This window comes from Anguilla anguilla, chromosome 6 (assembly GCF_013347855.1).
Source record: "Anguilla anguilla isolate fAngAng1 chromosome 6, fAngAng1.pri, whole genome shotgun sequence".
NCBI classification, from domain to species: domain Eukaryota; kingdom Metazoa; phylum Chordata; class Actinopteri; order Anguilliformes; family Anguillidae; genus Anguilla; species Anguilla anguilla.
In genome coordinates, this window is record NC_049206.1 from 839,651 (window position 1) to 853,562 (window position 13,912).

Here is a 13,912-nt window from a genome sequence, read left to right on the forward strand (position 1 = left end):
CCTGTGCGATGGCTTGGGTATAGAAGACAGGCCTGGGATCTGCCACTGATCTACAGTCAAACACCACCTCCTCTGTGTTCTTCACATTTAAAATCAGATGCTTTGAGTCACACCATTGCACAATCCTGCCTATTTCAGAATGCTATGCTACTAGGCTACTGCCCCTGTGCATTAGGCCAAGAGAGTTTGATGACACAGTTCCCAGGTTGGATGCTGGTGCACTCATTTTATCTGGTGTGAATGAAACGGGGCAGCTAACACAACCTGATGGGTCCCTGTGCTGACTGACCTTCATATACTGGACAGGATTAGTTAAATAAAATTACCATCTTGTTATAGAAGTATTAACACCCATCTGTTTCAGTTTTGCATTCAAAAGTGAAGTATTAAAATCTGAGCCAAAATCAAACAGTAAGCGTGCATCTGACCTAGAGTCTGCAAGAGGTGACTAAGTGTGCAATACTAGTGATGGCATCGTCTGTACCTCCCCTGTGCGTGAGCAAACTGAAAGGGATCTAGGAAAGGTTTTACCTCCTTTTTAAGCAAGCACACCATAATCCTTATCAAACACTTCAGAACATGTAGTGTTAATCCTCTGAACATGTCCTTAAAAGAAGTGCAGATTTGGCCCTTTCACTTTCTTTGAACACATTTGTCTAAAAAGTGACTGAACCTTATGAGGCTCAATCACCAACCGTGTATCCTGCACAGTAACAGAGATGAACTGTAGCACTTCTGCACTCAGCAGAAAAGCCCAGTTTTGTAGGTGGGAATGAGGTGTACTTCATTGTGAGTACAACTCACCTTCATCACAAGGCCAGTGTGTGAAAGAGAGAGGGGTAAAAGTAAGGATTTTATTAGAATTCATAGCAGGTAGTGAATAATGGAGATGGATGAAGACTGCAATGTGTGACAGACCTGAAATATTTTACTATCCAGGTGGTCAATCTTTTACCATGTCAATCAGACAATCAGCATCCAGTCATCACCTGTGACCTGATACTACAGACTCCATTGAAAGCTTACATTCTGCTCAGGAACCACAAGCCTGGTAACCATAAGACTCCTAAGGTTTTATCCTGTTTTTCTTTGTTGTGATAGAAGAGTAAGAAGAGAGGGATGAGAATACTGTAAACAAAGAAAGAATGCTCATGGGGAGAGAGGAGTAAATTGAGAGAGAAAGCTTTGAACATTTCAATGACCTATAAGCACTCATTCTGTTTAGTTAAGGTAACACAGTACATAGCACCACTCACCCCAGTCTCTGTAGTTTACAGTTTGGACTCATCAGTCCAGCACAGAGCAGCTTCACTCCTGAATCTCCCAGGTTATTGTAGCTGAGGTCCAGATCTCTCAGGGGTGAGTTTGATGACTGGAGAGCTGAGGCCACAATATCACAGGACTTCGCTGTGGGGTGACAGCTGTTCAGTCTGCAAAGAGTTAAGATACTATATTAGGTACACAAAAAAATAATAATAGTAATATTTGTAATTAAACTATGATAGTGTTCAGTGATGAAATTGAGGATTTTAACGTTGATGATTCTCTGAGGAAGATGTCTGTGCTACACGCTCAAACTGCAGCACTTTTGACCTGAGAATTAGACGTCCTGCTCTGACAGTTCTACAGAGGTAATTCTGACCCAAAAGGCCTGTTGTCTTCAGAATTCACTCAAGAACAGGCACCCAGGGTTGAGGTCACTTTAACAGTTCCCTGAGAAGACCTCATTCTGGCACCCATATTATCCTACAGTTCCTCTACCTTCCTATTTCACTCTATCTACAGGCACTATGTTGGAGATTCTGGGTCAGCCTACACCAGAATAAAGCAGAGACCAGGGTGGTATTACTGGCCTTGTAACATGGTGCACTTACTGCCTGACTTAGTCTCCCAACTTAGTAACACAAACATTTATTTCATAACCAAACTTATCTCTCCCAAATCAAAATATTTCATCAAGAACAGCAATAAGTAGAACTAATTCAGTTTGTGGAAAAGAAGTGTAACGTGCATTTACTTCTCAGAGTCTAAGTTAAGGGCAAATGTTGATTGAATACAGGCCATAAAGTGTTGGCCTGTAAAGCACACATGAGCCTTTGGTCTTGGGTCATTAGTCCTGCTTCTCAGCTGTGTTTTGGTGATACAGTGATACAGGCATTTAGCAGACGTTCTTATCCAGAGCGACTTACATTGTATCCAATTATACAGCTAGATATATACTGGAGCAATGCAGGTTAAGTACCTTGCTCAAGGGTACAACGGCAGTGTCCTACTGGGGAATTGAACCTGCAACCTTTAGGTTACAAGACCAACTCCTTAGCCATTATACTACACTGCGACCCCCTTGGTCTTTGGTCTGATCCCAGTCTTGGATCTCTGGTTGTGGTTCTACTGCTGCTGAATTTGCCTGGTTTTACTATGGGAGAGCCAAGCTGTAATTTTGCATCATTACATCTTACTCAATTTCCATATCAGTTTATTAATGTAGTTTAGCCTGTGTTATTAAATTACATTTTCAATAGTGGGTCCTTGGGCCCTATTTTCACAGTCAAGGCAATTGTCAAATACTAGCAGCCATGCAGTGCCCTGGTGAATTAGTGTCAAACCCAATTTAGCTAATTCTGTCAGGACCACTGTCATCAAGTAGAACTTTATTGACAATAAAGGCAATACAGTTATGTTTGGCGGTATGGCTCTGTTCTGGAGCTCTCCCGCCAACCACGCAGCCCGCGTGGATAAGGCCGGGAGGCCAGCAGCCAAACCCCCCCTTAGGGGGTACACACAGAACAGATCCAGCAGCAAAGCAGTTTTTAACACATATGAATGGAGCAAATGCAATTTCTTAACATATAAGGATGGAGCAATACAACTTCTTAACACATAGGAATGGAGAATGCAAATTCTTGACGCATGGGGATGGAGCTGGGGTGGTGGAGGGGATTTACGAAGCAACGTGCAGCGCTTGCATGCAGGAGGAGCAGCCGAATGAGTAGAGGGAGGCTGTTTAAGTAGACCGCCCTGTTAGTGAATGTACTGTGATAGGCGAACATCACTCAGCTGAGCCATCAGCTGATTCGGCCGGAGCGCTTGACTCTCGTGACCTGCCAGAACTAGGCGATGCTCCATTTTTGTGACTCCAGGCATTTGCACAACTGTGTGATAAGAACAAAATAACTGTGCGTGGGGTGGCTGTGTGGTTTCATGACTGCCAATCAGATCGCCCCATTTACATCCCTTTAAAACAGTTAGCGCCACAGCCAACTGCTAATTTCATCATGGGGAAGAGCAAGCACATCATAAGAGGTTCTGTTACGAGCAAAGCAATTTCAGCACAGGCTTTTATACGTTTTTATTGCAAGCATCATTTTAAAATATTACTTTGGCCGTTTGTGAATGCAAAAAAGTAGTAAAACAATACATCAGCAAATAATTCACAGATTTCAGTTTCCTGGACCTTTAATACCAAACACAAACAAATTAATAAATAAAATTTTTTTTTGGTAATTTGGGGACTAGCCATGTGTCGACGTGGGAGAAGAGGCGCAGTTGGAAATTTTGGTGTCAGTGTAGTCTGTGATTCGCTCCTGGTGTGAGCGTAGTCTGTGATTCGCTCCTGTGCTGCCTGCCTGCTCAGACCAGGAAGTCACAACCCAGCATAATGCTCCCATGATCATAACCTATTCAAAAGCCAATCGACCCCATAATTTGTTGCTGCTTATGTTCTGGATTCAGAACATTAAATGAGCGCACTAGCTGTCAAAATGATTCAGAAATCACACTTTTAAGTCTGAAAATATGCCGTTAATCATCTACATTATTAATGACATAATACTCACATGGCCTTCCTGCAGTTCCTGACTACTGGTACCAGTCTATGATGACCTGCTGCTGATGTGTTGTAGGTCTTCATGTCAAACTCATCCAGGACCTCCTCTGACATCAGTAACACAAAGGCCAGAGCTGAACACTGGTGTGGTTCCAGCTTTATATCTGAAAGTTTTCCTGATCTCAGTGAATTCTGGATTTCCTCCACTAGAGAGTTGTCATTCAGTTCACTGAGACAGTGGAACAGATTGATGGTCCTGTCAGCTGAAGACTCCTCTCTGATCCTCTTCTTAATATACTGAACTGTTATCTCAATGCTCTGTGATCTGCTTTCTGTCCGTTGGTCTGGTACAGGTGATCTGCTTCCTGTCTGCATCAGTAGTCCTCCTAAGACAGTCTGAATGGAGTCCAGAGAGAGGCCAAGAAGGAATCGGAGAAAAAGGTCCAGGTGTCCATTCTTACTCTTTAAGGCCTGATCCACTGCAGTCCTGTGTAACTCAGACAGCTGCACTCTGTCACTGCGAGGTTCTGCTCTGAGTACATTTCTGTTCTCATTGACACATGAATGAAACACAAACAAGGCAGCCAGATACTCTTGAACACTCAGATGCACAAAGCAGTAGACCTTCTCCTGATTCAACCCACACTCCTCTTTAAAGATCTCTGTGCACACCCCAGAGTACACTGAAGCTTCACTGACATCAATGCCACTCTCTCTCAGGTCCTCTTCATAGAATATCAGATTGCCCTTTTCCAGCTGTAGAAAAGCCAGCTGCCCCAGTTTCAGGACAATTTCTCTACCTGACATCTTCAGGTTTGTCTCATTAGTGCCATGATACTTCTCATTCTTCACATTAGTCTGAATGAGCAGGAAGTTTGTGTACATTTCAGTCAGAGTTTTGGGCAGATCTCCACTCTCTACTTTGCCTAGTATTATCTCCAGAACAGTAGAATAAATCCAGCAGAAGGCTGGTATGTGACACATGATGTAGAGGCTCCTGGATGACTTTGTGTGTGAAACAATTCTGCTGGCCTTGTTCTGATCTCTGAATCTCTTCCTGAAGTACTCCTCCTTCTGTGGGTCATTGAACCCTCGTACCTCTGTCAACTGGTCAACACACTCAGGAGGGATCTGATTGGCTGCTGCTGGTCGGGAGGTGATCCAGATGAGAGCAGAGGGAAGCAAATTCCCTTTAATGAGGTTGGTCAGCAGCACATCCACTGATGATGACTCTGTTATATCACAGCAGATCTCATTGTTTTGGAAATCTAGAGGAAGTCGACACTCATCCAGACCATCAAAGATAAACAAAACTTTGATTTCATCACCTTCAACACTTCTGATCTCTTTCAGTTGTGGAAAGTAGTGCTGCAGAAGTTGCATCAGACTGAATGCTTTATCCTTCTTCAAATTCAGATCTCGGAAAGGAAGAGTGAAGAGGAAATCAATGTCCTGATTGGCTTTTCCTTCTGCCCAGTCCAGAATGAACTTCTGCACAGAGACAGTTTTCCCAATGCCAGCGATGCCCTTTGTAAGCACAGTTCTGGGTTTCTCTTGTCCAGGTAAAGGCTTAAATATGTCATTGTAGAGGATTGCAGTCTCCTGTGTGGTTTGTCTCTTGGCCGCTGGCTCAATCTGTCTCACCTCATGTTCATTATTGACCCCTCCACTTCCCCCCTCTGTGATGTAGAGCTCTGTATAGATCTCATTGAGGAGGGTTGGGTGGCCCTGCTTTGCTGAACCTTCAAATATGCATTCAAACTTCCTCTTCAGATGAGTTTTCAGTGCCAGCTGGGCTTGTTTTATGGATTCATCTGAAGAGAGGAAATATGAAGAATAAATTATGTTTACAATGAGATAAACATTTTCATTTATTCAATTACATATTTTAAAAATAAACAGTAAATAGAATATTAATGCATTCGGTTTTCACAGAATTTTACACACATCATTGTGTTACATTCATCGCAGGGATGCACACCTCTCAATTAAAATCCATCACAAACAAAACAGATCAGAAAGAAAGTGCAGATTGTTGCATTTGTACAATAAAGATGAAGGCAAGCAATATAAAAAATTGAAAATAGGTTCAATTGTCCTTTAACATTTCTCAGGTTTATGTTGTGGACGTGTCCTTGTGGTAAATACTGTCATCTCAGGTCTCATAGTAAATTTTAAAATCTAATATTTTTATTCTGAGTGCCCTTTAGTTCTGGATACACACTCAAGGCAGTCTGTCTGATGAGACAGTGGTTTAGTTACTGGCTATTGAGCACAAGGTTCCTGCTCTGAATCCCCTTTGGCTGTATTTAAATATAAATGCCTCTGTGTGCATGTTGTTTATGTTTTCTGTCTGTAAGACTCTTCGTGTAAAACATTACTAGGGAAGTGTAGATGCTATAAATCAGAACATTGTTCATGGTTAGATTTTCTATCTAAACTCATTTCAGTATTCTAATGGACACACAGTAGCAATGAGAAAAAACTCTTACTGTGCTGCTCATCTCTCTCCAGTGAGTCAGTGAGATCCTTCTGCTTCATGTTCCTCAGGATGTGGAGTGTGATCTTCAGAGACCCCTCACTGTCACAGGTCTCCAGCATCTTCTCAACTATGTACAGGGCCTCAGGATGCTCCGGCTCTCTCTCAGTGCATTCTGGGTAATCAGCAATTTGATGACTCTTGAACAATTCCTTCATCTTCATAAACTTATCCAGCACAAAAGGATTTTCAGACAGACTCTGAAAGCATTCTGGGCAGTCCTGACTCAGATGACTCTGAAACAGTTTCAACTTCTCATCCTTCTTCAGCTTCTTCAGGGTGCGCAGGAGATACTAAAATGAACACATGAAGAGGTGTGCTGTATCAGTGTGAAATAAACACATGAAGAGGTGTGCTGTATCAGTGTGAAACTCATGAAGAGGTGTGCTGTATCAGTGTGAAATAAACACATGAAGAGGTGTGCTGTATCAGTGTGAAACTCATGAAGAGGTGTGCTGTATCAGTGTGAAATAAACACATGAAGAGGTGTGCTGTATCAGTGTGAAATAAACACATGAAGAGGTGTGCTGTATCAGAGTGAAACTCATGAAGAGGTGTGCTGTATCAGCGTGAAACTCATGAAGAGGTGTGCTGTATCAGTGTGAAACTCATGAAGAGGTGTGCTGTATCAGTGTGAAACTCATGAAGAGATGTGCTGTATCAGTGTGAAAGTCATGAAGAGGTGTGCTGTATCAGTGTGAAACTCATGAAGAGGTGTGCAGTATCAGTGTGAAAGTCATGAAGAGGTGTGCTGTATCAGTGTGAAAGTCATGAAGAGGTGTGCAGTATCAGTGTGAAACTCATGAAGAGGTGTGCTGTATCAGTGTGAAAGTCATGAAGAGGTGTGCTGTATCAGTGTGAAAGTCATGAAGAGGTGTGCTGTATCAGTGTGAAATAAACTCATGAAGAGGTGTGCTGTATCAGTGTGAAATAAACACATGAAGAGGTGTGCTGTATCAGTGTGAAATAAACACATGAAGAGGTGTGCTGTATCAGAGTGAAACTCATGAAGAGATGTGCTGTATCAGTGTGAAACTCATGAAGAGGTGTGCTGTATCAGCGTGAAACTCATGAAGAGGTGTGCTGTATCAGTGTGAAACTCATGAAGAGATGTGCTGTATCAGTGTGAAAGTCATGAAGAGGTGTGCTGTATCAGTGTGAAACTCATGAAGAGGTGTGCAGTATCAGTGTGAAAGTCATGAAGAGGTGTGCTGTATCAGTGTGAAAGTCATGAAGAGGTGTGCAGTATCAGTGTGAAACTCATGAAGAGGTGTGTTGTATCAGTGTGAAAGTCATGAAGAGGTGTGCTGTATTAGTGTGAAAGTCATGAAGAGGTGTGCTGTATCAGTGTGAAATAAACTCATGAAGAGGTGTGCTGTATCAGTGTGAAATAAACTCATGAAGAGGTGTGCTGTATCAGTGTGAAATAAACTCATGAAGAGGTGTGCTGTATCAGTGTGAAACTCATGAAGAGGCGTGCTGTATCAGTGTGAAAGTCGTGAAGAGGTGTGCTGTATCAGTGTGAAACACATGAAGAGGTGTGCTGTATCAGTGTGAAACTCATGAGGAGGTGTGCTGTATCAGTGTGAAACTCATGAAGAGGTGTGCTGTATCAGTGTGAAACTCATGAAGAGGTGTGCTGTATCAGTGTGAAACTCATGAAGAGGTGTGCTGTATCAGTGTGAAACTCATGAAGAGGTGTGCTGTATCAGTGTGAAACACATGAAGAGGTGTGCTGTATCAGTGTGAAACACATGAAGAGGTGTGCTGTATCAGCGTGAAACTCATGAAGAGGTGTGCTGTATCAGTGTGAAACTCATGAAGAGGTGTGCTGTATCAGCGTGAAACTCATGAAGAGGTGTGCTGTATCAGTGTGAAGCTCAATAAGAGGTGTGCTGTATCTGTATCAGATACTTTCAGACACCAAACATGCAGCAGTGCTAAATGCTCAGATTCTAACTGCAGGCTTTGCTCCTGATTGATGGCTTTGTAGAGACACTATGTGTGATAAATCCTGCAGTTCAGTAGAATAATGCAGTTGCCCTGCGTAATACATTTAGTAAATGCTAACTGTGAGCTGAGTGCTTCCTGTTTAAAAGTCTCTGTTAGGACTCTTCCTATCCTGCTGTGTGTGGGACCTGCAGATGGAATCTGGACTTCCTGTGAGTGAGGATCAGGCAGCACTCCAGACCATGAATAGATGTTAAGCGGTGTCTTTTGAGGGGCTGAATTTAGCACGTTAGCATTAGCACTAATGCATCCTTATACACAGCAACAAGCTTCACTTCCTGTTTCCACACAGGATTCTCTTCTCCCCAAATATTTCCAATTTTAAAATATGGGGAATTTTTTACACCTCTTGGCCCCAAATAAACCACAAAAAAAAAATTTTAAGCATGCTTGAAATGTGTTGTGTTCATGTGATGTTAAACTGTGCATGGTTACGAGTAATATTTGGCAAAGGTACAATTTCTTATCAACATTAAGTGCATTATAAACTATTAGAAAAAGCAGATCTCACACCTGTTTTGGTGAACTCGTCTGTTCTAAACACCTGGACTCCAGTGACGGCTGTACCCTGTGAACGAAAACAGACAGTTAAACTCATCCTCTTACTGCAGCTCTAACTCACAGCACATGGAGACAGAGCTTCCAGTAAAACTCATCCACTTACTGCAGCTCTAACTCATATCACATGGAGACAGAGCTTCCAGTTAAACTCGTTCTCTTACTGCAGCTGTAACTCACAGCACATGGAAACAGAGCTTCCAGTTAAACTCATCCTCTTACTGCAGCTCTAACTCACTGCATATCTGTATATGACAAAATATATCCACATACACCTGAAAGGAGCCAGTGACATTGAAGTATAATTAAAAAGTTGTGTCAAAATGAACCTGTTTAATTACCTTTGATCACCTGTGAACTCTCCCCTGAACATGGCCAGAGGATCCATTGAATGATCACTCTTCATAGACAGACAGCTGGGTACAGGTGACCCTGCTCTTTCTACGTGCACCCTGTGAACAAAATATGTAGACAGAACTTCCAGTTAAACTCATCCTCTTACTGCAGCTCTAACTCACAGCACATGGAGACAGAGCATCTAGTTAAACTCATCCTCTTACTGCAGCTCTAACTCAACATCATGGGACAGATTTTTCAGTTAAACTCATCCTCCTACTGCAGCTCTAACTCAACATCATGGGACAGATTTTTCAGTTAAACTCATCCTCCTACTGCAGCTCTAACTCACAGCACATGGAGACAGAGCATCCAGTTAAACTCATCCTCCTACTGCAGCTCTAACACACAGCACATGGAGACAGAGCTTCCAGTTAAACTCATCCTCTTACTGCAGCTCTAACTCACAGCACATGGAGACAGAGCTTCCAGTTAAACTCATCCTCTTACTGCAGCTCTAACTCAACATAATGGGACAGATTTTTCAGTTAAACTCATCCTCCTACTGCAGCTCTAACTCAACATAATGGGACAGATTTTTCAGTTAAACTCATCCTCTTACTGCAGCTCTAACTCACAGCACATGGAGACAGAGCTTCCAGTTAAACTCATCCTCTTACTGCAGCTCTAACTCACAGCACATGGAGACAGAGCTTCCAGTTAAACTCATGCTCTTACTGCAGCTCTAACTCACAGCACATGGAGACAGAGCTTCCACTTAAACTCATCCTCTTACTGCAGCTCTAACTCACTGCATATCTGTATATGACAAAATATATCCACATACACCTGAAAGGAGCCAGTGACATTGAAGTATAATTAAAAAGTTGTGTCAAAATGAACCTGTTTAATTACCTTTGATCACCTGTGAACTCTCCCCTGAACATGGCCAGAGGATCCATTGAATGATCACTCTTCATAGACAGACAGCTGGGTACAGGTGACCCTGCTCTTTCTACATGCACCCTGTGAACAAAATATGTAGACAGAACTTCCAGTTAAACTCATCCTCTTACTGCAGCTTTAACTCACAGCACATGGAGACAGAGCTTCCAGTTAAACTCATCCTCTTACTGCAGCTCTAACTCACAGCACATGGAGACAGAGCATCTAGTTAAACTCATCCTCTTACTGCAGCTCTAACTCAACATCATGGGACAGATTTTTCAGTTAAACTCATCCTCCTACTGCAGCTCTAACTCACAGCACATGGAGACAGAGCATCCAGTTAAACTCATCTTCCTACTGCAGCTCTAACACACAGCACATGGAGACAGAGCTTCCAGTTAAACTCATCCTCTTACTGCAGCTCTAACTCACAGCACATGGAGACAGAGCTTCCAGTTAAACTCATCCTCTTACTGCAGCTCTAACTCAACATAATGGGACAGATTTTTCAGTTAAACTCATCCTCTTACTGCAGCTCTAACTCAACATAATGGGACAGATTTTTCAGTTAAACTCATCATCTTACTGCAGCTCTAACTCACAGCACATGGAGACAGAGCTTCCAGTTAAACTCATCCTCTTACTGCAGCTCTAACTCACAGCACATGGAGACAGAGCTTCCAGTTAAACTCATCCTCTTACTGCAGCTCTAACTCACAGCACATGGAGACAGAGCTTCCACTTAAACTCATCCTCTTACTGCAGCTCTAACTCACTGCATATCTGTATATGACAAAATATATCCACATACACCTGAAAGGAGCCAGTGACATTGAAGTATAATTAAAAAGTTGTGTCAAAATGAACCTGTTTAATTACCTTTGATCACCTGTGAACTCTCCCCTGAACATGGCCAGAGGATCCATTGAATGATCACTCTTCATAGACAGACAGCTGGGTACAGGTGACCCTGCTCTTTCTACATGCACCCTGTGAACAAAATATGTAGACAGAACTTCCAGTTAAACTCATCCTCTTACTGCAGCTTTAACTCACAGCACATGGAGACAGAGCATCCAGTTAAACTCATCCTCTTACTGCAGCTCTAACTCACAGCACATGGAGACAGAGCTTCCAGTTATACTCATCCTCTTACTGCAGCTCCAACTCACAGCACATTAAATGTCTGATTCATGCATTCATACCTGTTTCTGTCAGTGCTGAGGGTTCCGTCTTTGGTCTCTGGCTCTCCTGTGAGACTCATTTTAGAAACAGCGCCCCCTACCTCCAGGAGACTGGAACACTTCAGACCAGTTTTGACCACAAGTGGGTTTTAATCCAAATTAGCTGACCTGTAAACACACAAAATGAGAACACGTTGAACACACAGACACACTAATACACACAGCGACACGCACATACACTATATACTTTACTGTCGACTGGAAGAAGTCTGTAATTTAAATGGGCTCCAAACATGTATAAGACAGTTCCCTCCAAAATTTAATAATGATGGATGACAATGATGGATGACTTCATTATTTAAATGATGCCAGTGCTAAGCTATACATTGATATTCCAACAAGCTGAACATATTTTATTAATCATTCAATTGAATCAACCAAAATGACACATTTCTCAGAAATTGGGCATCACAATTATTGGCACCCCTCTATTCAGTACTTTGTTCACCCTCCCCTTTCTAATCTTAGACCCTTCCTGCATCCAGAATCTTTCCATGTCTTTAATATCTTTTGTTCTGTTCTTATGGACTCTCCTGTTCAGTTCAAACCACAGATTTTCAATGGAGTCTAAGTGTGGAGACTGCATTCGTCCATGATGCTGTTGTTCTTATCCAGGGCCCCAGGACCAGTGGGAGCAACACAGCCCCATAACATTAAAGATCCAACACTGTATTTAACAGTTTGTATGAGGCTCTGTTTCGTACGTCTTTCTTTCAACACCCAAAGCTATGCCTGGCCAAGGAGCTCTGGTGTCCTCTCATCTCACTACAGTAGATTGGCGTCATTTAGCAAATTACAGGTGCTTGAATTTGTTGATTGCTCCTGAAACCAGTCAAAATAGCTTTCTTCCCCCCCACTGGATTTTTATTTACTCCCTGACCCATCTACCTCAATGTACATGGGGCCAAGATACACTAGCGCCCTCTACTGGGCAGGCGTAACACAATTACACTACTACACTATAATTAGTGGTTTTAACCTTCTTAAGTACCCCCCTCATAGTAGTAAGTCATATATTTCGTTTATTTATTTTTTGATCCATTGCCAGATTTTTCTTTGTTAACTGTTTGTCTCCTTTCATTGGCAAGTTTGTTGCCTTTGATGAAAAATGGAAATTTACAAGCATGTTATCTCAGTTTTAAAGTCCAATAAAACAAGAAGCCACGCAAGTCCACAACTCTGTTCCTTCAGATTCAGATTTACTTTTCTCATATCTACATGGCGATGCTTCTCTTTGTTAGATTTTATTCATAAGAATATTTAGGGGCGTCAATAACTTAGACACCTAATTATACAAAAATTAAAATTCACTTCCCTAAAAAACTTTTTCTCTGAGTAAATGTCTTTGTAAAAAAGAAAATAGATTTCCCAATTTTTTTGTATTCAAGACAGCTCATTGTGTTAATTACATATTTTTGTTTCCCATTCATTTTTACATTTAATCCAGTGTCATGGATGTCATATTTGCTCTCAACTGGGAAACTGAACTTCACAATGACAGAGTAATGAATATATGGAGAAAATGTTGCTGAATATACATATATATATATATATTTTTTTTTTTACACACTGGGAGGAACATTTGGGAGGAAAATGCAATATTCATGCTATGGCTGTAACAGAAATGAACATGCATTTACTCAATTGGTCGGTTTGGATGAACGGACAACACGCGATTTGCGATTGGGTAGAAAGGAATGTGTCAGACACGGACGATGTGTCTCTCACAATAACAGTGACGCACAAGCCCTCCAGAATTATCAGGACCCTCAGCAAATATCAGCAAAAAAGGTTTTAATTTAGGTAAATTGTTCAAATAAAAAACCTCTCTTTTTAAATGATTAATTTAAGCACACCAGAGTCTTTAGGAACTCAAGTGGTCATCCATTTCACTGGGGAATAAGTATGAAGAAACACACAAGTCAAACCCCCTCAGAGTGGGGAAGATCAGAGTATGAGACAAAAGGTTGTTGATCTTAATAAATCACACAATGGCTAAAAAAAAGGTACATGTCTGAAAATACCTGCCTCCATTATTAGGGCAATAATAAGGTTTAAAGCAGCTGGTGCTGTGTTGCGCCTGCCTGGGAGAGGACACGGGTATATTTTCCCCCGCACGGTGAGGAGGCCGATTCAAGAGGCAAACGTTTCTCCAGGGATCACAGTTGGAAAATTGCTGAAGTTGTTTGCATCCAAGTCTCCAACTGTACAATTAGAGATGAACTCCATGCTAACAAGCATGGAGGTCTTGCCAGAAGAAAGCCTTTGCTGTCATCAAACCACTAATGAAAACACCTGGAGTTTGCTAAAGTCACTCTGGCTTTGACTGGAATTGGGTCAGATAGTCAGATGAAACAAAAATAGAGCTTTCTGGCACCAGACACCAGAGGTGGGTTTGTGTAAAAAAGAGTCATGAACAAGCAGAAAATAAACTAATCCCCACTGTGAAGT

At 41.9% G+C, this 13,912-nt stretch overlaps 1 protein-coding gene across 1 annotated transcript; it reads right to left on the reverse strand.

Annotated features, from left to right (window-relative positions):
* Nucleotides 1–1,237: 1,237 nt before the first annotated feature.
* On the reverse strand, nucleotides 1,238–11,154 carry LOC118228855 (NACHT, LRR and PYD domains-containing protein 3-like). Its single transcript, XM_035420377.1, has 5 exons — nucleotides 11,097–11,154; nucleotides 8,889–8,943; nucleotides 6,319–6,658; nucleotides 3,837–5,640; nucleotides 1,238–1,430 (listed from the first exon to the last, which is right to left on the reverse strand). Exons 1-5 carry the CDS (start codon nucleotides 11,141–11,143, stop codon nucleotides 1,253–1,255), a joined length of 2,424 nt encoding a protein of 807 aa, XP_035276268.1. The 5' UTR covers nucleotides 11,144–11,154; the 3' UTR covers nucleotides 1,238–1,252.
* Between the last annotated feature and the right edge of the window lie 2,758 nt (nucleotides 11,155–13,912).

Bases quoted from the DNA above. Each gene is read 5' to 3' on its own strand.
- LOC118228855 (XM_035420377.1), bottom strand. From the start codon at position 11,143: ATGGATCCTCTGGCCATGTTCAGGGGAGAGTTCACAGGTGATCAAAG. The intron at 8,944-11,096 runs GTAATTAAACAG...TTTCGTTCACAG, and splicing joins GAGTTCACAGGTGATCAAAG to GGTACAGCCGTCACTGGAGT. The intron at 1,431-3,836 runs GTGAGTATTATG...AACTCTTTGCAG, and splicing joins AGGAACTGCAGGAAGGCCAT to ACTGAACAGCTGTCACCCCA.